General features: G+C 40.7%; 2 protein-coding genes across 7 annotated transcripts in view; one reads left to right on the top strand and one right to left on the bottom strand.

Annotated features, from left to right (window-relative positions):
• Window positions 1–430: 430 nt before the first annotated feature.
• Window positions 431–19415, top strand: ZRSR2 (zinc finger CCCH-type, RNA binding motif and serine/arginine rich 2). Of its 4 annotated transcripts, none has more exons than XM_053936142.1 (11): window positions 431–533; window positions 2353–2432; window positions 2580–2670; window positions 2974–3082; window positions 3389–3475; window positions 5797–5835; window positions 7960–8075; window positions 10977–11190; window positions 13467–13522; window positions 13704–13813; window positions 14450–19415. In XM_053936142.1, exons 1-11 carry the CDS (start codon window positions 487–489, stop codon window positions 14926–14928), a joined length of 1428 nt encoding a protein of 475 aa, XP_053792117.1. In that variant the 5' UTR covers window positions 431–486; the 3' UTR covers window positions 14929–19415. The 4 variants fall into 4 exon arrangements, with proteins under 4 accessions (XP_053792117.1, XP_053792118.1, XP_053792119.1 ...); XM_053936141.1 differs by having other exon boundaries at window positions 433–533; window positions 2577–2670; XM_053936143.1 differs by lacking the exon at window positions 5797–5835 and having other exon boundaries at window positions 2577–2670.
• AP1S2 (adaptor related protein complex 1 subunit sigma 2) overlaps window positions 17089–23667 on the bottom strand; it is a 33339-nt gene continuing 26760 nt past the window's right edge. Inside the window, exon 5 of one of the 3 annotated variants that reach the window (XM_053936147.1) lies at window positions 17089–17174. In XM_053936147.1, the coding sequence (XP_053792122.1) occupies window positions 17124–17174 (51 nt within the window). In that variant the 3' untranslated portion in view covers window positions 17089–17123. Of the gene's footprint in view, window positions 17175–19477; window positions 21437–23667 lie in introns of those variants that run through there. The other 2 variants (XM_053936148.1, XM_053936149.1) reach the window with 2 other exon arrangements.

The following is a 23667-nucleotide window of genomic DNA, read 5'->3' as shown; positions in this document are numbered from 1 at the left end:
ATGTTAGAGGACGAGTCCAGCGGTGGACCATATCCTCGGTGGTGCGGAGCAATAGGAGAAGAGGCAACGGGCAGAAACTGATGCACAGGAAATTCCACCTGAACACGAGCAAAAACTTCTTTTGTGTGTGACGAAGCACTGGAACAGATTGCCCAGAGAGGGTGCGGAGTCTCCCTCACTGGAGATATTCCGGAGCCGCCTGGACACAGCCCTGCGCCCTGTGATGGCCCTGAGCAGGGAGGCTGGAGCACATGACCCACTGTGGTCCCTTACAACCGGACCCGTTCTGTGATTCCGTGACAACGGAACGTTCTGTGCACTCCCTCGCTTGCGGTCCTTGTGAGAGTTTGGTAGCTCGGGCTCCCCAGTGCCGCCTGTCCGCGCTCCAGAGCCGCGCGGGCCCCGCCGCCCCTCGGCCGCGGCCGCCGGAACCGATTGCGTGCCCTTCCGCCGCGGGGTCACGTGACGTCCCGTCGGTACCGCAAGATGGCGGCGCCCATGTTGGTGCCCGAGCCCCCCCTGGGGAAGCCGAGGTGAGGCCGCGGCCGGGCCGGGGCCGGCCCCCCCCCGGGACAAGGGGAAGGGCCCGCGGGTGCTTACGGAGAGTCGCGCCCCATCCTGGCCGGGACCGCCCGAGCGCACGACGGCCGTGGCTGAGGCCGCCCCGTGGCCGGGCCCGACAGTGGCGCAGCTCCGCGCGGCCGTGGCCCGGCGGGACGGGGGGAACTGGGCTCGGTGGTTCTCGGGACGGGAACGCGGCCGCGCTGGGGGCGGCGAACAGGCCCGGAGGCGGCGGAGCCGCGGGCGGGGAGCGCTGCCAGTCCCGTTCCCTGCCGGAACCGGAGGGAGCGGGGCCGCCGTGCCGGCCCGCCCTAGATGCGGCGGGGCGGGACAGCATTCCCCCCGGGAAAGCGGCGGCCCTGGGTGATGTGCGGAGCAGCGGAGGCCGCGGCGCGGGGGGGCAGCGGCATGTGCGTGCCCGGGCTGAGCCCCGTCCAGCCCCGCCGCGGAGGCTGTGGGCCAGGGCAGCCGTGCTCACAACGGGATTCCCCGGTCGGGGTCTCCAGGTGTTTGCCAAGGCCTTGCTCCGGTGTCATGTCGCTGAACGGGGAGGCGATCCCCACCCCTGGAGCAGCTTGGGCGCCGCTGCTCCTTGCGCGTCAGCTGCGTGCCCACCTCCTCCCGTGCTGGCCTGGGAGTAAGGGCAGTTCCTCCGTCCCTTCCTTCCTTGGGTTTCAAGAAAAAGAAGTTCCCAGGAACTGGGAAGGAGCTTTTTGCTTGTCAGCCCCAGGCGCCTGCTGAGGGATGCGATCCATTTCAGGCAGGGTCCCGAGGTGAGAAGCGGCCAGGCTGGCCGGGTCAGAGGCAGAGGGCCCAGGTGCAGACATTGGTCTGTGCGGGTGCTGCTGACAGGACAAGCACTGCGGTGTCACCTTGGCCTGCACAGGTGTGCAGGTGGTGAGGATGTGAGCAATCCTGAACAGGATGGGAGATGTGGGTGAAGTTCTGGCTGGCTGAGTTGCACTTGTGGAATCTTTTTTAATTACACACTCCAAAAGGGGAAGGTTTTAATTTCCCATCAGCACACCATCAGCATTTGGTGTGGCACAATGACAAGAGCTGAAGATCATCCCTCCTTCCTGTTTCTCCATTATGACCTGGCTAGGAAGAGGAAAGATAGAATGAAACTTGACAGAAAAGAGCTTGATGGGAAAAGGCTTTTAGACATAAGAGGAATTTTAACCATAGTGAAAACATGGTGGTGCCTGTAGGCAGTTGTTCAAAGCTATCAGACAAGCAAGGAAGAGCCTGGCCAAGCTTCTGTAGCAGAAGAGCAGTGCTGAGCATTGTCTGTGGGGGCTGTGGTGTGTGTTTGTTAGCTGTGCATTGAGACTGCTGCCTGTGGAAAATATCAAAGGAGAAAATAAAGGATTTGAAATTTCATGTCCTGTAAAAGAAAGACTAGAATGTGCTGAAAGTTGTACCAAAATTGTAGGGTAGGAGATCCCCAAGTTTTTCTCCCTTATCTTGTCTAGTGACCAAGTTTCAGGAGCTGAAGGAGATTTCATGGAGTTGGTGATGATGTTGAGTACTGCAGAGCTCAAGAAAGATGAGACGCCCTGTGTGGTGTCTTCTTGCTGCTGCCCATGTAGAAGTCTGAAGAGCACAGCCACAGATTTACAGATTTCATTGTCACATCAGATGCTGCTGTGGAGTTACTGTTTCATATAAACGCCTGTTAATTTTGCAGTTTGTGGGATTTTGTATTGCTGAAGGAAATTAAGTGCATGTATGACAGTAAAAATTATTTGTTTGGTTGTTTTAACATAATTAATGTTCTCTCATCCTCAGCCATCAAAAGTACAGAGCTATTCTGAAGAAGGAGAAGAGGAAAAAAAAGCGGCAGGCACTTGCCAAACTAAGGGACTCAGGTAACTGAAATATTTGGTACTGTCAGTGGAACTAGAAGTGATTGGGATTTTGGTTTTTTTTTTTTTTTTAAGATATCATTTTGTGTATCTGTGTTGGCTGTAACATGCAGTTATGTAGATGCATTGAATTGTGCTTTTTCTCAGAAGCTGCAGAAAAAGATGAATCTGTGTCTGAGGAGGAAGAGGAGGAAGTGGAAGAAGAGGAAGAAGAGGAAGAAAAAAAACTTGAGGCAGAAAGGTGAGAAATCTAGAAAATGTCATATATGCAATAAACATTTTTGTAATCAATTCCATTTTAGTACTTTGAAAAGTTTGAATATATTCTGTGAAACACAATCTTTATTGATTATGTCAGACTACACAGTCCTTTCCTCTAAAGCCTGAATGATTCCTATGGAAATTTGTCTTTTCAATAAGATTAGATAAGTTGCAGTTATTACTGTAGTAATAAATACAATATTGAATTGTATTTATGAGAGTTGCATCAGTCATGGGTAGTCCTTAAGTTGATGGTTTAAGTGGTGTCTGGTTTCTTTGGCAGACAAAAACTACATGAACAGTGGTTGCTGAGAGAAGAAAAGGCCCAAGAAGAGTTCAAGCTAAAGAAAGAAAAAGAAGAGGCTGCAAGAAAGCGTCAAGAAGAAGAAGAGGTATAAAGATGTAAAACCTCACAGTAGTGCTAGGCAACAAGGTAGACTTAGTGTAATAACTTTTATTATTTTATGATGGACCCATTTTTCTTGATGCTGGTGTATTTGAAAGCACAGACTCTCCACTCTATTGTATAGAAAAGAAGAATTGAAAAGTGAAGAAAACAACAGCTCTTAAAAGGGTTTTTGTCAGATTTAGTTGCTTCTGACTGGATGAAAACTTAATGGCCAAGGAGTTGTAATGCAACATGGTAGTTTTGCTGATGGTAAAGCATTGTTCTTTAATTTATTTTTTTTATTATAAAGAGGAAGATCAAAGAAGAATGGGAAGAGCAGCAAAGAAAAGAGAGAGAAGTGGCACAGCAGAAGCAACAGGAGAAGAGAGAGAGAGAGGTGATTCATGGTGGTGGGAGGATATATGTGTTATATGTGCTGTGACATGATCAGATGCAACAGTTATGCATGTTAAAAAGCGATTTTGTTATAATTAGTAAATGCATTAGTTAGCCCATTCTGTCTAAGTTCCTAAACCATCATTCAGTGTTAAAGAGCATTCAGGGGATCCATATACTGAAGTATAACTCTTGTTAACCCATCTGGTTGTTCACAGTATGTAATTGTTTATGTCAGGTAAATACAAAGGTACTGTGCCAATGCAGGTTCTGATAAGTGCACTTTCTGCATCATGTGTTAAAGATAATCCTTCCTTAATGTCCCAGTTGAACACAGTCAGTGCTGAAGAAAATGCCCAAAGAGGATATGGAATATGGAAGTACATTGCTGCTGTTCCTTAACACAGTTCTTAATCAAAAGATGTGTTACAGCTCTTCTTTACCTGACTCATCCAACGGGATGTATCTTTTTTCAGAGCTCCTTGGGTGGAATAAAAAATTATATTGAAGATACAAGTCATTGATAATATGTGTTAATGATACATTCATCTTAAGTTTTACAAGGTCAGTGACCTGGATGTAAGATGTCCTATACAGTAATCCACTGTGAGGACTGGCCTCTTATTGCCACTGAAGAGTGACTGCAGCTTTCTAGGATCTGGTCATTTTAGATTCTCCACAATCACAAAGTTTCCAGTCATTTCAATGGGAGGTGTCTTGTGGCTGTGTCTGATAGCCACAGCAGGAGAAGAGTCATGAGCAGACAGTTGTGGCTGTCTGTAGTTAATAGTTGGTTGTGCCACTGATTATGTAACACTTGAATGAGGGATGCAAAGAACAGCAGTTATTGTATTTCTTGTCTTGCTTCCTCTGGTGTTCAGGTGTCCATTTCTCTCTTTGCAGAGTAAGGAGAGAAGATTATGCTCGTGTCCTTTATTTAGGGTTGAGATACAGTTTGGAGAAAGTTGAACCATGGTAACAGGAGGATTTTATTCCTCCCCTCTGTCCTTGTGTCTGGGTGTCCCCGAGCCCTCAGCAGGATAACTGGTGTCCCTGAACTAGACAGAAACAGCTTTCTTTTTTCTTTGGTTGTTGGATTCTTCGCTTTGTGTTTTTCTGGGTTATTGTTTACGGGGATAGCGAGTTAAATTGGATCATAGAGGGCAATGACAGGCACCCAGAGGGAAACTGATTACCCAGCTAAGAGCAGAGCCACCCATTCTAGCAGCAGAAAGTTGTTTAATTGGTTTTGCCTGCGTCTTGAAACAGCAGTTTATTCAAATTCTAACAGTGATACAAAAAAAAAACTAATTTCCCTCCCTAAAATGAAGAAATAGATTTTCTGGTTTGATGGGTGGTGGTGGTTTGAGACTTTTTTGGAGAGGGTGAAGGATTCGTTTTGGCTTTTTTGTTGATTGGGTTGGTTTTTTTTTTTTTTTTGTTGTTTGTTTGTTTTTGTTTTTTTTTTTTTTGTTGTTTTTTTTTTCTGGTTTTTTTTTTTTTGCTGTTTTTTTGGGTTTTTGTTGTTTGTTCTGTTTCGTTTTTCTTTATTAGGGTGGGTACTATCTGACATCCTTGGTGATCAGTACCAGATGCTGTCTGGGTCCTCGTCTTTAATTGCATTTTTAAATTTTTATTTGCTCTTTTTTAATTTAATTAATTCTCTTCCAAATTAAACCAGTCCTAGCATATTTTCTTGTCCTGATTATGTTAAATTATCTTTTTTCTAGGAACTTCATAGAGCAATTTATTAGAAGTAGTGTCCAGCCAGTTTTGGAGAGTGGTATTGTTATGCTCAGCCCACTTAGAAAAATGAAGGGAAAGAATATCCTCATTCTTCCCTGTATTTGGAAGGCTAGATATGGTTTAAGTTTCTTACCAGTTACACCTCTTGCTTTAATAGAGGCTCACTAAGCATTGCGTTTTTCTGTGTGTTCCACAAAATGTGTAACTTAAAACATTTTGTGCAGCTAAACGATTATGGACTTACCTGTAACCAGGCTGTGTACTAGAGCAGGAGATAGATTTAAGCATCAATAGTTCAATGATAGTTTTAAAAAAGAAAATTAAACTTTTATGTTGTCTATCACTTAGTTTAGAAGATCATCTACGTGTGGGTCTTGTCTGATGTATCCTTTAACAGCTTTGTAGTACATGAATTGCTACAGAGCCAAAGTAAATCTCCTGTTCTTAAAGGAAACTCCATCACACTTTCATGATGCACAATCACTGAGCATTGTAAATTAGGTTCTTAACTAAAGAAACCAGATGTTTTGCGTATCCTCAGGGTTTTCACTAGTCCTGTGTTTGCACCATTTATAGGCAGCTGTGCAGAGGATGCTGGATCAAGCTGAAAGCCAGGTATGCTCAGAGACTTTCTGAAAAAAGAACTGAAAAGTAATTTAATTTCCATCCGGTGTTTGCCTTCTAGCATGCTGTCCATCTGCTCTCAAGAATCTAATGGCCTGAGTAAATTTAATATATAGTGGCTTGCATGAGTTGTAAACAATTATTTACTGGGTGGAACATAATTAAGCATATTTCTGTCTGATTGGTGGCAGTGCAGTTGTGCATGCTGATGACTGTTCAGGAGGTCTGAGTCAAAATGAATGTGGAAATACAGCTGTGCACTGTTAAAAAACACTCTGCATGATGGTCTATTTGTGAATTGTAATTCTAAATAAATCTATCAGTCCTGAGTAGCAAGATAAACTTGTCTTTTTAAGCAGATGTCAGGCTCTAAATAAGAGGATTCAGTGGTAGAGGAGGGCACAGATCCTTAAGGAAAAAGAAAAAAGGTGGGGGAGGGAGAACCTTGATTGCTTGGATGCCTGGAAGAGCATGGATTTCAAGCTGGCAGTGTGTAAAAAAGAAAACTGCAGTTTTCATTTGACTCTTAGAGATTACCTTAAAGAATAATTTGGCTTTTTATCCCTGTCACATGGTTAAACTTGTGAAGATTCTTGATCTATTTAAAAACATTCACTGCATGAATCTGAAAAAAAAAAGTCCTAACCTAGTTATCCATTGTTTATTGACTGCCATAGCTACACTGGAGTTACATTTGGTTCCAAATCATGTTTAAACAGTTCTTTAGGTAGGGAATCTGTTTCATAAGATGGGTAGGAAACTGCTCTGAACTGCTGCCTGCCCATAGCTCAAGATGCATTAGCAGTCATGTCTGCAAAGGAATAGTCAGAAATGTGGTATGTTAGAGACTGCATTAGAGTACCAGTTCAGGGTTCATTTACTGCTGACATAACAGGGCTGTTCTGGTGATAGAAAATTATGGCTGCAAGTCATGAACAGAATTGGTAGCTGGGTCAAATGTTGCTTGTGAATAAAAAGAATTTTCAGTTGATTTAAAATGATAACTTAGGCCAGTCAGCTTTAAAGATTGTTTGGTTAGAATGAAAATTCCTTTTTAATAAGTGTCTTGATCATAGTCATTTAAGGCTTGTAAGTTGGTGAGGCCATTTTGAATTACAGAAATCTTAATTACCCAAGATGATCAGTACAGGCACTTTTAATTCCAGTGCTAACTGTGAATTTATTTTTTTAAAATTCTGGCCTTTGGCAGGTTACTTTTATTTTATTTTAGCCTTTTCTAGATGCACATAAAAGAGATAATGATGAGCTTGCTGAGCTTTGGGCTGTTGCAGAGAAAAATAAGTAAATAGTCCTAGCTTTCTCTCTCCTAGCCAGGTTGTGGTGGTTTTGGCTGGAGTAGAGTTAATTTTTTTCATGGTGGCTAATATGGGGCTTCGTTTTGGATTTACACTTAAAATAGGGTTGAAAATGTGGAGATGTTTTTGTTATTGCTGAGCAGGGCCTACACAGACCCAAGGCCTTTTCTGCTTCTCATACTGCCACACTGGTGAAGAGGCAGAGGGTGCATGGTTGGTTGGGAGGAGACAGCCAGGACAGGTGACCCCAACTGACCAAAGGAATATTCCAGACCATCTGACATCATGCTCAGTATATAAAGTGGGGGGAAGAAGGAGGAAAGGGGGGACATTTGGAGTGATGGTGTTTGTCTTCCCACATCACTGTTATACGTGGTGGAGCCTTGCTTTCCTCGAGATGGCTGAACACCTGCCTGACCATGGGAAGCAGTGAATTAATTCCTGGGATTGCTTTGCTTTTTTGTCTGGCTTTTGCTTTCCCTCTTAAACTGTCTTTATTTCAATGCATGAATTTTATATCTTTTACCCTTCCATTCTCTCCCTGATCCCACTTTGGGCTGTGAGCACATGGCTCTGTGGGGCTTGGCTGCTGGCTGGGGTTAAACCACAACACAGATGTACAAAGTGAGACCCAAGGTACAAGGCAGCTTTGAAAAACAATGCTTTAAATAGGTTCAGCTTGCCTTGTAGAAACACAGTGCTCACAACTGCATATGAATTCAGTTTTTAATTTTTATTTTTGACACTCCGTTTCTTTATTGTTTTCTAATTTTTGTCTGTTTTAATGTTTCCTCCACAGCTGGAGAATGGTGTGAGTTGGCATAACCCCGAGCCCCCAGAGAATCTGGGAACAGAGAAGGATAGAGCAAATTGCCCATTTTATATTAAAACAGGCTCCTGCCGATTTGGAGACAGGTAATCCATTGAATATTTACCAGGATAGAAGTGTGTTGGGGAGATAAAACAGAGGCAACTTAATTAGGTCATAAGCAAACTGAGGAAAAATTGCTGCGTGAAATACTTCTGTGTATTTTGATGTGGATGGAGAGCAGAGCATTGCCTGGCTAGAATTGAGCTGTTTATTGCTATGGCACATTACTGATGGTACATTCTGGTTACATTGCTCAGACTTGAGTTTTCCTTAGCTTAGACTCATGCACAGATAGAATGTATATGTCTGTTATTAGTACAGGTCTGATATGTCAGGTGCTAGTTTTTTATATTTCCTAATTTGCATATGTTCAAGTCCCAAATGGACAAAAGAAAGTAAGTTAAGGTAAATCTGCACACTTGGGAAACTTGTTATGTAGCTTCCAGAGTTCTCACTATTTAGATGCGTGATGAATTTAGTTGTGATTCTGGTACATTGACAGGGTGCCCCTATCTCAGGAGGGAAGTGTAGTAAAAGGGAAGAACAGAGAAGCTCATCAGGATGATGAGAGATGAGCAACACCGCTGAAGAAGTGGCTGACAAGTCCAGACTCTGTTTTCAAAGAGGGGGATGGAAGAGGACTCTGTTTTCAAAGAGGGGGTGGTAGATGAACAGTAAAGTCAGGAGTAAGGTGGGAATGATTATTTGCAATTTAGTCAGGTGTCTCAGAATATTTACCAGCTTTGAAAGGAAAGACTTTCTCATATGAAACACATGGCAAACGTGTTCCCAGAGGACGTAGAGGAAACCAGAAGTAAAAATGAGTTTATGGAATACATTGTTCATTGGCAATCAGGAACAATGGTGACCCAAATGCAGCTTTTGGTTTGAAAATCCCTGATATTTTTTGTGCTAAGGAGAAACAACAGCTTAGCAGGGAAGGATTCTAATATTTATTACATGAATCTTCAGCAAAAACTTACGAGGTTATTTTACTAACTTGTATCACTGAAACATGTGTGGTCTAGCTATTGCCATGTTCTTTATTCTGGGAGTAATTTGTTCCAGTGTGATGTATATTGTGGATAATTATAAGATAATTTAACTATATGGAAGCTTGAAGTTCACATCATTTTTTTCTATTTTGAAATGTGTTGAATTCCATAATAAAAATTTCACCAGCTATATCACTGCAGACAGCATTTTTTTTCAAGTGTCTGGATCTTGTAATCTTTTCAGTATTTCTGTTTCAGTGGTCTTTAATGGCGATAACTTCCATGGATTATGTATAGATTGCATAAAACTCAGTTTTGCTTTGAACTTTGCATTTGAACTATGAATAACTCTTGGAAAATAAATACTGAGAAACATCATATTCTACCCTTCCTCCTTCACCCCTGTTGATCTCAGCTACCTTCCTTTCATCTTCCTTCATAATCTGGTCATTTTAACATCTGGTGCTGTCTCTAAGTTGAAGGACTGGTACAGCTAGGGTAGGACTGGAAGGATGGTTGAAAGGAGTTGTGAAAAACTAAGAGCCAGCATTATCAATAAATAACTGTTGAATCTTGTCAAAGCTCACTATGAGCTTCCTGAAGAAGCTGAAACTGGCTGAGTTTGCTACTACCAATTTCCCCAGTAATTCAAACCCTAACATTTTGCAGTAATATTGGGTTCTTGGGTCATTCGTTTTCCTTGGGGTTCCTGTTGTTCTGTCATGTGACTATATCATTTTGTGTACAAACAATATTAGGTGGGTTTAATATTTTCTGTTCTATTACTGAAATTGAGCAGCAAAAGGAGGTAGCTTCTAAAATGTAAAAAACCAATAATCATCAAATTAGTTGTCTCCTGGTTTAGTTTGGGATTTGGAGATTGGATTTTTTTGTTGTTGCTGTTTGCTTTTTGAAGTCTAAGGGGTCAACCAGAAGGTGAGACTCCTGACCTCCCTGCAGTTCTTCTGTGCTGTCCAGTGACATGAAGAGACTAGACTAGTCTGGATGTTTTCTGGTCATGTCATGAAAAGGAGAAAAGTGTTGGAGGTTGCATGACCCAGTTGCTTGGGGACATATTGAATGGGAATCATAAAGCACAGTGAAATAAACATGGAGAACATCTGTGTTCTTATTGAATCTAAAGGTGTCTAGGGGAGAACTGTATTTCAGCATGTTAGCGAGGTAGCCTGAATGTAATGGATGGTGAGGGAGTTCTAATACTTTATGTCTGCGAAGAAGCTGAAGATTAAGATACAAGTGATTTGGAAGATTTTTTTTGTTTAGTTTTTGTTTTTTGTAGGTATTTTGGTTTGTGGGTTTGGGTTTCTTTTGGTTTTGGTTTTTGGTTTTTTTTTGGTTTTTTTTTTTTTTTGGTTTTTTTTTTTTTTTTTTTTTTGTTGTTTTTTCCTTTGTTTATTTTGGTTTGGGTTTTTTTGTTAGAAGTAGAAAAATACCAGTCTTATACTCATCCAGGTGCAGGTCTAAATGTGCTGTTCTTCTCACATTCCCACTTTCCACCCCCATATGATGTGAACAACATCAGTAAAAGTTGTTCAGTTTGCAAAAAGAGTAGGGACTTGCTTTAAAATCTCTTTATAGAAAGACTACTGACAATCTTTTAAGCCCTTCAAAAAATGGGAACACATTAACCCTAGTAGCCTAGAAGAAATTACTTCAGGTCTCATTGTGATACTGGTATCTATAGCTTTTGTAGTTCTGCTTTCTTAAGCAAGAATGTGTTTGTTAATGGCATTAAGGAAGACTTAAGGTTATGTACAAACTCACTCCAGAATATTTGGTTTAGTAATTGAAATATCTTGATCTTCCACTAATGGATTTTCTTTCATAGTAATTGTAACTGAAAATGACAAATGTTTGAAGCTTCAACAAGTGTATCTTCTGCTGAAAGTGCCAATCTCTCCACTTTTCTTTCTTCACTACACTGTCCAGGTGTTCTCGCAAGCATAACTACCCCACATCAAGCAAGACGCTGCTCGTGCGAGGGATGTTCATTACTTTTGGCATGGAGCAGTGCCGGAGAGACGACTATGACACAGATGCCAGTCTGGAGTACAGTGATGAGGAGACCTACCAGCAGTTCCTGGAGTTCTACGAGGATGTGCTCCCCGAATTTCAGAATGTGGGGAAGGTGGTTCAATTCAAGGTATGCATCCAAGTGCAGTTTATGAACCTTACAAGGAATTCTGTCCAGCATGCCCCAGCTAAATCCTGTGGGCACTAGGGAACTATGCTGTGTCCTTACAACAAACTGTGCATCTCTCATGTCACCTGTAAACTTGTCACTGCTCTTACAGAACACCATCTTAGTCTGAGTGAATCTCCTCTCCCATTCCTCTGAAGTGTTAAAAAAGCTTGTGTTTCTATATTGCAAGTTATTCACACTACTCAGCAGTCTACTTATCTCATATTCCTTTCTTTTCTTATCCTGTGCTAAGCCCCAGAGGGTCCATTAAGACTGTTAGATAATATAAATACTTCTGAGCTACTGTATTTGGGCTTAAGGAATGAAATAGTGGGGATATGAAATGCATTTGGAGTGTACACCCAACAATGTCATTTTAGGACTGGCTGAATAAAATCAGATTACAATGAACTGAAAAGATAGCAGATATTTCAGTAGGAAGAATTATAGAAAGGTAAGTTACATAAATGGTCTTGAGATTTGTCATCCATCCTTAGTTTGTGCATTTGGTTTGCTCAGTGTTTTGTACTGATTTTTTCCCATTTATATTGTTATTTCTTATGGGGATAAAGAGGGATCTGTAAATGGAGACCTCAGAGATGAATGATGTGCGTTAACAGTCCTATGTTGCTCCAGAATATGCAGCTTGGATGGTGCAGTCTCCTTGATTCAGAATCTATTGCAGCATCCCTTTCTGCTTGCTATTCCTGAGTGTTTTCCTGCAATCACCAGGAGGCATATAGTGCCTTTTCTTCTTTTGTGTTCATCTACTGACAGCTGCCTCAGGACTGAGATGGCATTAGCATTTCAAGCAAGAGGAAAGTAAAAAGAGTGTGTTTTCAGTAGTTGTATAATGAGCTTTATAGGTAAGAAACATTCACTTGTTTGGAGGAGTGGAGCATCCCCTCCATATTTTCACTCATGGAATAATAGCTGGTTGTCCTCTACAAGAAGACAGAATAGAGATTCCCTATGCAGCATGGCTTGAAAAGCCTTATCAGCAAAGTCAGGTCCTTGGCTTTGTAGCATGGTTCTGTGCAGGTGTGCTTGGGTCCCTCTATTACTGTGGCATTCCTTGGCTTCTGAGGCAATTGTGCAACAGCAAGATGATTCTCATGCACATTTTCACTACATTAGAGATGCTTCAGAGAAACATGTTGGCTGCAGGGATCTTAACTGTGAGTAAGCTGAGACTCTGTGATCGTTTAGAATCAGATTATACACACCCCTCTGTCAGCTGACTTCCTTTTCCAGTGTAGCCCAAGGTTTTATTCTGCCTGTTTTTTTCTGGGAAGCTGCTCCAGAATCTGGAAGACCCTGATAAAACACTACCTTAGAACACCAGGGATCTTTTCCCACCCAAAAATGCCTATGGCAAAATCATTCTCACTTATTCTTGTATTGACACTTTATCTCAAATAGTTTGACTCCTTATCCTGTAACACTTAATTATACAAGTCCTTGTTATTGTGGCTGAAGCCCTTTGCTGATCCAGCATACAAAGTATTCCCTGAGGGTCAGTCAGGGTTCAGGGATGAAAGGAGCCCCTAACCTTGTTTGCTGTGGATATTGGAAGAGGCCTGCAGGCAACAGAGGCTGGAATGAATCACAGTTTGTCCTGGAGAACTGGGTTCCACCTGCTTGGACCTGCCTGTCAGAATCTTTTGTAATTAGCAACAAGCTTTTTAAAAGTTATTTTGTGTATTTTTGAGAGCTTTAGATCTACTTTGAATACTAAATTATTACAGAAAAAGGTTTTTCAGAACTGTACAGTGAAAGATGGCATCTTCAGCTTTTTTAACCCATTTTACAGGGATGCTGTGAAGATGCTCTAGAGTCTCTTACTGTAATGAATCTCTCATTTCCACTTGAGGATATTAATAATTATTGTCAGAGCAGGATTTAGCTGTTGCACAGTAGGGTTGGCCCAGACAAGTGCAAGACAATGGAGTACAAACTTTATTGTGGACTAAGTGAAGCCAAGGTCCCAGAGTTAATCAAAGCATAATGCTGGCAACAGTTAAACATAAGCCAGAAAGGCTTTCCTTTTTTTTTTTTTTTTTTGGGTTGGGGTTTTTTATTTTGTTTTTTTTTTTTTTTTTGTTTTGTTTTGTTTTGTTTTGTTTTTGTTAACACTAAGTGTTCAGAAAAACATCATCTCTAAGTTGAACTGCCATGAGAGTTGCTGTACAACATAAACCTTCCACTGCCCTAACTTCACATTTCCATCCCCTCAGGTCAGTTGCAACTATGAGCCTCACCTGCGAGGAAATGTGTACGTCCAGTACCAGTCGTAAGTACTCACAGTCTTACCAAGGGTTAGAGCTAAACTCCAGAATTGAGTAATGAATAAGAAGTGTTTGTATCATCCATACAGTTCATCCTCATACTGTAGTGGGAACCCAGAATTGGTAAGGGGTGTCTGAAGTGATTGTGTGATGGTAATGCCATCTTTTTATTTTTACTTTTTAAAGGGAGAAGGACTGTCAGGCAGCTCTGGCTCTGTTCAGTGGACGATGGTATGCAGGCAGACAGCTTCATTGTGAATTCTGTCCTGTGACGAGGTGGAAAACTGCTATATGTGGTGAGTCTTGGAAAAGAGAAGATGTGTTACTGAAAGAGTACTCACTCATGGAAGTCAAAAAGAGGGATTAGGCTGTAGCTTTCAAACCTGCGTTGTATTCATTTCTGTTTGGAAGACAAATGTGCTAACTTGCTTGTGTAGATCCAGGAAAGAAAGGGAGTATTACACCATGTCACATGTCTGAATTGTTCTAGGGATTTACCATGGTCTAGGAAAAAAGGTTTGGATTCTAGCTTTGTAAATAATAATCTTAAGGTGAAACTCGAGGAAGTACTAATTTATCTCTTGAGAAGTGACAGTAGTTTCTGGATTATCAACAGTTCTGAGCAGTAAATACAACGTGTTATTTATCTAGATTTACCTTCTTCCATTAAGGTAAATAAAATTTAATGAAATTAAAAGTTAAGTTTGTTCTAAGCTAAAACCTAATCTTCATAGCTGTTAAAAAGCTAATTCCAAGAAAAGTACACAGTGAAAATTAATCTTGTGTGAATTAAATTGATAGGTGGTCAGATGCATGTTCTTCTGTTTGGAGAAGCAAAATTCAGTTTATTACATTTCTTCCAGTTGGTACATAATGAAGAAAGAGATTTAACAGGTCTGGTTCATAAAAAAGCAAACCCTAATCTGTTGCAGGCTTATTTGAAAGGCAGAAGTGTCCAAGAGGGAAACACTGCAACTTCCTTCACGTATTCAAAAATCCTAACAACGAGTTTTGGGAGGCCAACAGAGACATACGTATTTCTCCTGAACGGACTCATCAGTCTAAAAACTCTGAGAGGAGAAACAGATCGAGCCATCGTGACGACTATTACAGCCGGTCCAGGAGAAGGGGCAGCCCAAGCCCAGACCATTCCTACCGCAGAAATGGAGAATCAGAGAGGAAAAAGAGTCGCCGCAAAAACAAGAAGCGGCGCCGCTCGGGGAGGTCGAGGAGTCGAGAGAGGAGGAGGTCTCACAGCAGGGGCAGGAAGAGGAGAGGCCGCAGTCGCAGCAGGAGTCACAGTCAGACACGCAGCAGGAGCAGAAGCAGGAGTTCCTCTCGATCCAGGAGCAGGGGTAAAAAGAGATCAAGCAGCAGAGGAAAAAACAGTGAAACTCCCAAAACAAAGTGAGAATTACTTTCAGAAATCGCTAATTGATAAAAGTGGAGCTGACAAATCTTCCCAATAGGGCACCAGATATATTTGAATTTCAAATAAAGTGTTCTTGCACATTAAAATGTTTCTTCCTAATAAAGGAACGTAGTTTACTGTGTGCGAAGCTTGAGAAAATTTAAAGTCCTATAGAAGGTGTGAATGTCAAGTAGTCTAGCTACTCTGTCCCTCTGAACTGCTGCAACACCTGGATGCACACTGAGTACAAATAGAGAAGTGAAGCCTCTTTGGTATATGCTTATTTCTGTTATGTGTATGTTAAGTGTTTACTGTTCCTGTAAGGAGTTAGTACCGAACAGCCAGTGTGCAGTAAATTGACACCCCAGAACACTGCAGATCCAGGTCTGTGTAGATGACTGCCATTTGTATTTTTCATCTGTTTATTGGAAATTGCTTTTTAGACAAAGAAAATATCATCGTTTTATGAGTTGGAGAAAAGGGATCTCAAAGACATCACTATTTGATTGTACAGTACTTGCCCAGTAGGAGCTTTTTGGTCATGAGTGCTGGATTTTTCTTGACCCTGACTGAGCTGCTGAGCTGATCGCTTGTAGGGATTGCAGTAGACTAAAACCAAGTAGAAGTACACAGAGAAACAATCAGTTTATTCAGTACCTTAATCCCCAAGTAAGACTGGAGACCATGCAACTGTAGTCCTTGAATGAGGTTAGAAATACTTTGCATACCTCTTGGTTGCACACCACTTGTACGTGAAAACGACCTGCCTACCTTGTGCTGGAGGGGTGAAAAGTGTCCCATCTGGGAACCAAAGATGTGATTGTGAAGGCTCAGTCAAGATGGCTGCAGAGTGGCTGAAGAAACTGAAGGGTTTATACATGAAAGAACACTTCATGGTTTTGGGAGAGGAAGACTTGACTTAGAGCCTTTTTAGGTTTATTTTACAAATAGTTTAAGGCACCCTACTGCCTTGCTTTCCTACGGCCAAGCTGAAGAGTAGGGTACATAAAAATGAATTTATTGGGACAAAACCTTCTTCAAATGACAGCTACAATAGCAAAGTACCTGCAGTTAGATAAATCTTTACCAATATTTTTTCACTTTTATTTAAAAGATTTGTGCTCACATGGCTTATCTTCAACTTTTAACGTGGGCACCTCAGTGTCCTCAGACACTTGTGGCACGAAGGTGCAGGTGCCCTAATGGTCTGTAGAGATACCTCCCTGTCTTTAGCCTCTCCAAAGAACTGGGCTCCTGCCTTCAGAGAACCGATCAGACCCCATGAGTTAAAAGCCTAAAGCAGGCATGAAGTGCTCCCAAATAGGAATTCCTTACAACTCCCAGCAACGTAACATAAACTCCCTTAGAAAATATAGGTATCTGAACTTTACCAACAGCATTCCTCACAGCAAGAATGTTTTTCCCCAGGATAGTTAAGATCAAGTGAACATTGCTTCTGGATATGATCTATATATATTTTTGCTTTTCTAAATGCATAGTGCACCTAGCATGCTGATTATACATTTTTCCTTCTTTCTTCATGTGTAACTTGTCCAATATGGAGTAATACTACAAAAGCGATGTTCAGTTCAAACCCAACTTTCAAGATATATTGTTATAACTGTAGGCAGAGCTTAGTTAATTTGATTAAATGTTTTAGTTATTAACAGATGTAGGAATTGTAATTAGCATAACTTTTGAAATAACTTTTTTAAAAGGCATATTTCAAAGGACAGACAGCACGAAGTTTTTAATTCCATTTGAGAAATTTGTTACTGCCAGTTTCTTATAATGTATCTTTTTCTCACCACACCTTAGAGACAAATTCTCTGCGGTTCCTGGTTTTTTTATAGACGCTCAGTTGCCTCGCTGGGTCACTTGCACCACATGTGGCAAACTCTGATTCAGTTGGCCACCAGCAGGCCGGTTACATCCTCCATTCCCTGGGCTGCCCTGCTTCCCACAGCTCTCTGGTGGGAGAGCTGGCTTGTGCCCGTGCAGATGCTGTGCACCCCATGTCATACAGACAGATGTCACAGAGCATTATCCCAGAAAAATCAGCTGTCCAACTCAAGGAAAAGTGGTGGAGTGGGTGGTGGGAACCTGTGACCAGTCAGATGAAATAAGCAAACCAGGCCTCCGTGGGATTAGAAACTAAGTGCCCACTAACAACCACATGAGAATTCCATGGGTGATTAGGCTCCTTGTCCCCACAGTTTTGCAATAGGATTTGGGAAGCTGAGTGGCTGTATTAAAAAAAAAAAAAAAAAAAAAACTTGCTCAGAAATGCATGTAAAAATTTAAATATACTTTATTTCTGCTACTACAATGGCTGAAGCTTCAGCTTGTTTTTCTTGAGGTCTGGACCTAAACGTGCTGGCTGTACCTGTACAGTGTAGGACTGGTAGCTGTGATTTCCTTGCACTTTCGCACACTGTTTATTATACTGAACTTGAGTGCTACGGATCTGATATTTAGCTTGCATTTGTTAGCATGAAACCTGGGATTCCACCAGTTTTCTAACTTTGGAGTTCATATTTTTCAGTATTGTTTCTCTGCTTCATAATCTTAAGTAGTGTTATATGCATGGTTTTGTGTTTCCTTATTATTATGAGTGAGCTATTTTATTCTGCAGAGACAAACAGATTAGAAGTTTTTTTAATGTTAAGCTTAATTATTTTCTTTCCCAAAGGGAAAAAGCCCCAGAAGAACACAAAAAGATTTCAATTTGTAAGGAACAGCCTATTCCCATTGTGTGTTATTCCACATATTCCACAGAAAAGGACCTTATAAAGTGAATTAATGTGGGCCAAGTTTTGTTTTGACTTCAAAGACTACTTAAAAGCAGCAGCTTTCAAAATACTTTTTTTCAGTTGTGAATTCTGCAGGGATCATGGAGGTGCTTTGGAGTAATTCTGGCATTTACACACAGGTTCAGGGTGGCAGTGCCAGGGCCTGCCAGATGCCCTACTTCAGTCAGGATGGTGCTGCCCTGCCCTTCAGTAGAGGAGGAACAGCTCAGCCAGGCAGCACAAGAGAAACCCCTGTAGGCAAGGGCACTGTTGCTGCCCAGCAGAATTAAGGCATCAGGGAACTGGGCTTGCCCCCTCACAGCAGAGTGCCTTCCCTCCAACTGTAGCTGGTGGCCACTTCTGTGGGATTTCATTCCCTGTCTGCCTGTCCAGAGTAGTGAACCCCTGTCAGGGGTTGAGGAGGGGTGGCACGTGTCTGTGTGTTGTATACAAGGCATTTCTTGTGGACACCCAACAAGGCCTTCCTCTCTGGCCCCAGCCCTTGTGTATAAGGCACATTGTCCAAAATGCATCCCAAGTGACTTCTCTGCCACTTTTATGCCCATGATGGCAGCATGGTCGTTTTGCATCCAGTTTTGCATTAGCACGTTCAGTGTATTGGAAACTGCCCGCCGGTTTACCAGTGACATTCCTGTGCGCTAAATAACTTGGTTTTTTTCTAAAGACATGCAAGAGATCCTAAAAGATCCTACTGCTTCCTGTCCTGGATCAGCACTTCTTAAAAAACATAAAAGATGGAAGTTTATGATAGTTAACAACCTAAAAGCTTAATTTACTTTCTTACATAATCCAAAGAGTGAAGCTCATTTTGCTTTCACTGTAAGCTTGTAATTAAAATGAACCCAAATTATTCCACATACGCTCCTGCTCAGCACTGATGCATCAGGTGAACTGAGTATCTATGGCTGAAAACCAAAACTGATGTGACATGGACGGGTAACACTTTGTCGAGGCATGGGACAGAATGCAAAGCAAGCTGGACAACATAACCCATGGTATGTGGGAGCTTGACAGAGGCAGCCACAGGGTGACCATCCTTGTGACCTTACCCAAAAGAACAGCGGAAATTTAGGAAAGCCTCTTTGAGTTAAAGACTTAAGTCAGTGAAGTTGAAGACACTCAAGACAACAATCAACTTGCCTGGACAATCCAGAAATTCCTACTTATTCTTTAGCTCTCCCCAACCGTTCCGCACAAGACAGGAAATTAAAAAACCGGAATTTCATTTCAAATTGATTTCAGAAATGCCTGAAGATGTTAATTTTTCCCCATGCTTTTGCTGATAGCATGAAGAAGTTCAGTTCTTTTAGAAAGGAGGAGAACAGATTCATCTGACATATTTTTGGTTGAGACCAGGATTGTAAACATTGCATTGACTTGTTCAGAATTCTATGAAAAGAACTGAACATTCAGTCTCTATTATCCAGAAATCTCTTTCAACATGTGGTTTAATTTTCAAATGAAGTGGTACAACCCCATCAATTTAACATCCACTTAAATAAATTTCATGTTTAATGTGGCAAGCTTTCCAAAAACTTGCTAATTTATTGCTTTCTCTACAATTTAAATTGATGTAAATAACCAAACTTGGACAGAGTATCCTCAACATTTTTTAATGAAGTGCTCAAGAACAGGTTAAGCACTGTAATAAAATTTCCCTTTTTTTTAAGCCAACACTGAGTGGCCTCTTCTTTCCTCTGTTAATATAGGCACTAATTACATACAAACACAAGCAATGGTGTAAAAATGGACATTTATTACAACTAAACCAATGTGACAGAGATCAAACAGTTTGTCACAATCACAACAAAGCTTAATCCAGCCAAGCACATACAAGTGACAGTGTAAACTTTAGAAACGTTTAATACATATAAAATTGCTTCTGGTTTGACTTAAATCCGTTTTACCACTACAATCTTACACACCGGTCCTTTCGCTACCCCTCTACCCTCATCTATCCCTGCCAACTGTGCACTGGGGAAATGCCCGGGGACAAAAACAGCCTCTGGTCATCTGGAATCTCTGTGTAAATCCTGGAATGGGCATCCATATACAAGTTCTAATGGCTTGAGTTCATAGGCACCACCCTGGAACTGCCACAGGAGTGGCACACACAGCCTGGGCCTGGCTGGCCGCTGTATTGGCTCAAGTATTGATGCTGGGGTCTGGATCTGGGGCCTTAGAAGTGGCATCACTGCACTTTTCCTTTGGCTGGGTACTACTGAACCCACTCTCCAGCTGACCACACAAGTGCTGCTGCCAGCAGCACTGCCAGAGCTAAGCTTTGTGAAAACATGGCACCACTTGGGTGAACAAGCCAAAATTCCTAGGGGGAGGTGTCTGGGTGGAGAGGGAGGGGACAACCTCCAATCCATGGGGATGAGCAACAGAACTTGGCTACTCCCAGGTGTAGACTCCCCCTGTCTCCCTCAAAATCACACATGGATCACAATTCTGTTAGTGAAACAGGCTCAGTCCATCATTACTGAGAGTCTGCTCAAAGTGTCAAAATATTACTGGGTATCAGTTTACATGATTTGTAGTGAATATACTATACAAATCTAATGTTTAAGAGCTCTCACTGCAAATTCATTGGTTCAACTACATCACACAGGAGTATTTTAAGGGATGTGTCACATGTTTAACCTGTTGATCAAGAAAAGCAGTTAAATGACTTTGATACTTAGTGTGTCCTAAAGGTACCTATACACCCAATAAAGCATAACTACAAAACACCAAAAAATACCGATTAATTGGTAGACTTCAAAAGAAAGTAATAAAAGGTCCCTTTTGTAAAGCTTCTGCTTTCTCATCTTTGAAAGTATTCAGTTTTCATTAAGCATCTCTCTGTTCAGTTAGAAAGCTGATCTTCCTTTTCTTGTGATCATGGTCAAAGCAAGCTAATATCAGACCTAAAAAGTTTCCTTATTCAGTCTGGGTTGGTTTTCCTTCTCTCCTACACACATTCCCTTTGGAGTATAGTAACTTGCACAGTTTTGCTCAAGGTAGCTGTACTAAAATACACCTTCATGTCTAGTGAGTTGATCAGTTTTCTTAAAAAAGCAGTTATCACCTTAACAGTTTTTTACCAGTTTGATATGCAGATCCTGGCAGGATTCTTTGGTATAATGACAAATTCAGTAGTAAACAGATATTTCCAATCTTTATGCAACAACTGAAATAAGCAGAATAATCACAAGTGGTGACTAAAATGTAGATGAACAAATTCTTTGGTTGCATAAACACAATTTCTACACCGTAACATTTCGTATTTGGAGTTGTCCATGTAGTTTCTTTTCATTTAGGTAGGCTATGTTTATGTCATAATAATACATTTATTTCCTGAAGTCAAGTTCACTTATAAAAAACAGTAGGCTTATTGAAGTCAAATGCAATTTTCCTATAAATGCAGTGAAGGAAAACACTGAGTCAATTTAAATCTAATTCCCTTTCATTTATAAATTTTTGAACTTAGGTTTCTTGTTCCCTTTTCAAAAAAAGTATTTTTCTTGTAGGCCTGAATGAAGCAGCTTAGCAAAACAGTAATACTGACAAACAGCATCGTACACCATTAGCTAAACATTACAATGAAGGCAGTGAACATTTACAGTATGAAACACTGAGATGGCATCAGCTGAAGAGAAGATTTATGTCAATCCAATTTCTTCAAGTACACTACGTGGGGTCTCTGCTTCCTAGAGAGGGAAAATTTGAGACAGAGTAAATGAACACTGTTTCTACTGAGCAGCGCCGTACATGAGTTAGTATGGAAGATGCTGAATTGATAAAGAAAGCTGAAAAGACATGAAAACATGGAAGCACTGCAGTTTGCAAACATGGTATTAGCTGCACTATTCACAGAGCTGTTAATTAGACTACCATGGTTCACAGGAATAGCTGGTAAATTTTATTGCCCTTAAGCATAATAAAAATAAAACAATTTAGATCTACCAGCAGGGAACAAATCACAAGCGAGTAACAGAGATAGGAACTGGGGAGGGATGGGGAAGGATCTTGCAATGGAGTCAGTGAATTTTGTGGTGAATTGTTTCAAGGGTCTCAAAAATCTGTTTTGGAATAACAAGTAAGTGGATGAATGAAACTACAGATGCAACTAAGATACAGTATCCCTTAAGATCTTTATAAAAGACTTTTAGTTTGTTTGGTTTTTTATACAGTGATCTCATGTTTAATTAATAAAAGCAAGTCACGGTACCTTGGTATGCCTGGTGTCAATTGATCCCTTTCAAAGAGGGAGGGGGTTTTAGGACAGGAATTTTATTATTCTACACCAGGCATAAAGTTTTAGGTTAATTCTAATCTTAGAAAGCTTTCCTTAGATTCAGAAAAAGTTGTTTAATACCAAATTCCAAAAATCATCAGTTTTGTATTCATTACTTCCATCTGAAAATAAATGGTTTAAACTAGAAACATTAGGCTGAACTTTTTTTTTTGTAACTATTAACAATGCCATGATAAATAAAAGGGGATACTGTGTCCGTATCAAAACAAGAGTTTTAACATCAAGAGTACAAATAAACTTACTTTAGCATCCTAAAACAAGACATGTCATGCAGCAGAAAAAAAAAGGCAGATAACAGTTAAGGCAGCCAACAAATTATTTTTCAACTGCTTTGCAAGTATTTATTAGAAAAATAATGTCGGTAAAACACAAAATTAAACACCTCAAACCTTGCAAATAACATCAGAATATTATCTCTATCAGCCTTGACTGTGTGGCACAAAATGATCAAGTTTACTATCATCATTCAGCTCATGTATAAGGTGATTCAGCAGTGAAGGAACAAGCTATGATACTTTAAGTCAACTTCATTCAAAAATCAGAGCTCGGAACAGGCATATTGAGATGGCTTCTAAAATCCAGCAGGAAATAAAAAATTGCAATAAAAAGGCAAGTTAAAACTGAAAACAAGATACTTGGTGTATTAAAGATGTAGTTTTGGCTTGGTTTTTTTCCCTCACTGATGCAATATTTAAATATTCTTAGAACTGCAGTGACCTTGACAAAGCCAGACAGGATGGCAGGATTAAAGATTTACATGTGTATTTTAACAAATCCCCAAAAGGAGACACTGACTGAAGAAATGGCTATTTAGCATTTTTAATATAACTGTTTGTATTATATTCTCAGATTACTTTGTTGCATTCATTTTAGAAGACACACACCTCCCCTATCCACCAAGGTAAGGTATTTTACTCAAGAAATCCTATATGGTTAACTAACTATGGCGCCAGAACTCAAGAGCATTCTACAAGAATACAACTTCTCAAGCATTTCAGGGTCTTCAAAACATTTGAAATAAATTCACTTTTTAATTTTAAATTGATTAGACAGCAGTGGGCACTTAAGAGTTACTCAGGAGTACAACAAGATACTTACAAAGTTACCTGAAAACAAAACTCTTTATAGCTGTGAAGAAGTACAGTGCAGTGCTGCCACTGTTTTTAGAGCACTTTAGAATTGTTGTTTTCACTGCCATTTCGAAGTCTGAGATGATTTTTAGCAGGCATATGCTTAAACACTACATTTCTTCAAGTAAATCAAGGTCAATGGCTAACCATTAAAAGCAACCCATTTTAAGGACATTAACCACTTGTCCACAGATACATCACCCATAGAACTCAGACATATTTTAATTTTTTTTTTTCACTGAATTAGTAATCTTGAGACAATGTGCCTTCCTCATCAACAATGTAATCTCAAGGAACACCTAAAGGCTAATGTCTTTTGCTAGAAGAATAACTTCATTATTACTTTTAAGAAACAAATAGAATTAATTATGTTTTGTTCACATTATTTGTTTTACTAAGTGCCAAACTTTTTATCCAATTCTTAGGTAAAACATTCTGCAGTGTTATATACTACCTGCAGCTCAGAATCACCCAAGGCAAACAACAAATTTGA

The sequence above is a fragment of the Vidua chalybeata genome, chromosome 2, assembly GCF_026979565.1.
Source record: "Vidua chalybeata isolate OUT-0048 chromosome 2, bVidCha1 merged haplotype, whole genome shotgun sequence".
NCBI classification, from domain to species: domain Eukaryota; kingdom Metazoa; phylum Chordata; class Aves; order Passeriformes; family Viduidae; genus Vidua; species Vidua chalybeata.
This window is presented reverse-complemented; position numbering and strand designations above follow the sequence as displayed.

Bases quoted from the DNA above. Each gene is read 5' to 3' on its own strand.
- ZRSR2 (XM_053936141.1), top strand. From the start codon at position 487: ATGGCGGCGCCCATGTTGGTGCCCGAGCCCCCCCTGGGGAAGCCGAG. The intron at 13,523-13,703 runs GTAAGTACTCAC...TACTTTTTAAAG, and splicing joins GTGTACGTCCAGTACCAGTC to GGAGAAGGACTGTCAGGCAG. The intron at 13,814-14,449 runs GTGAGTCTTGGA...AATCTGTTGCAG, and splicing joins GTGGAAAACTGCTATATGTG to GCTTATTTGAAAGGCAGAAG.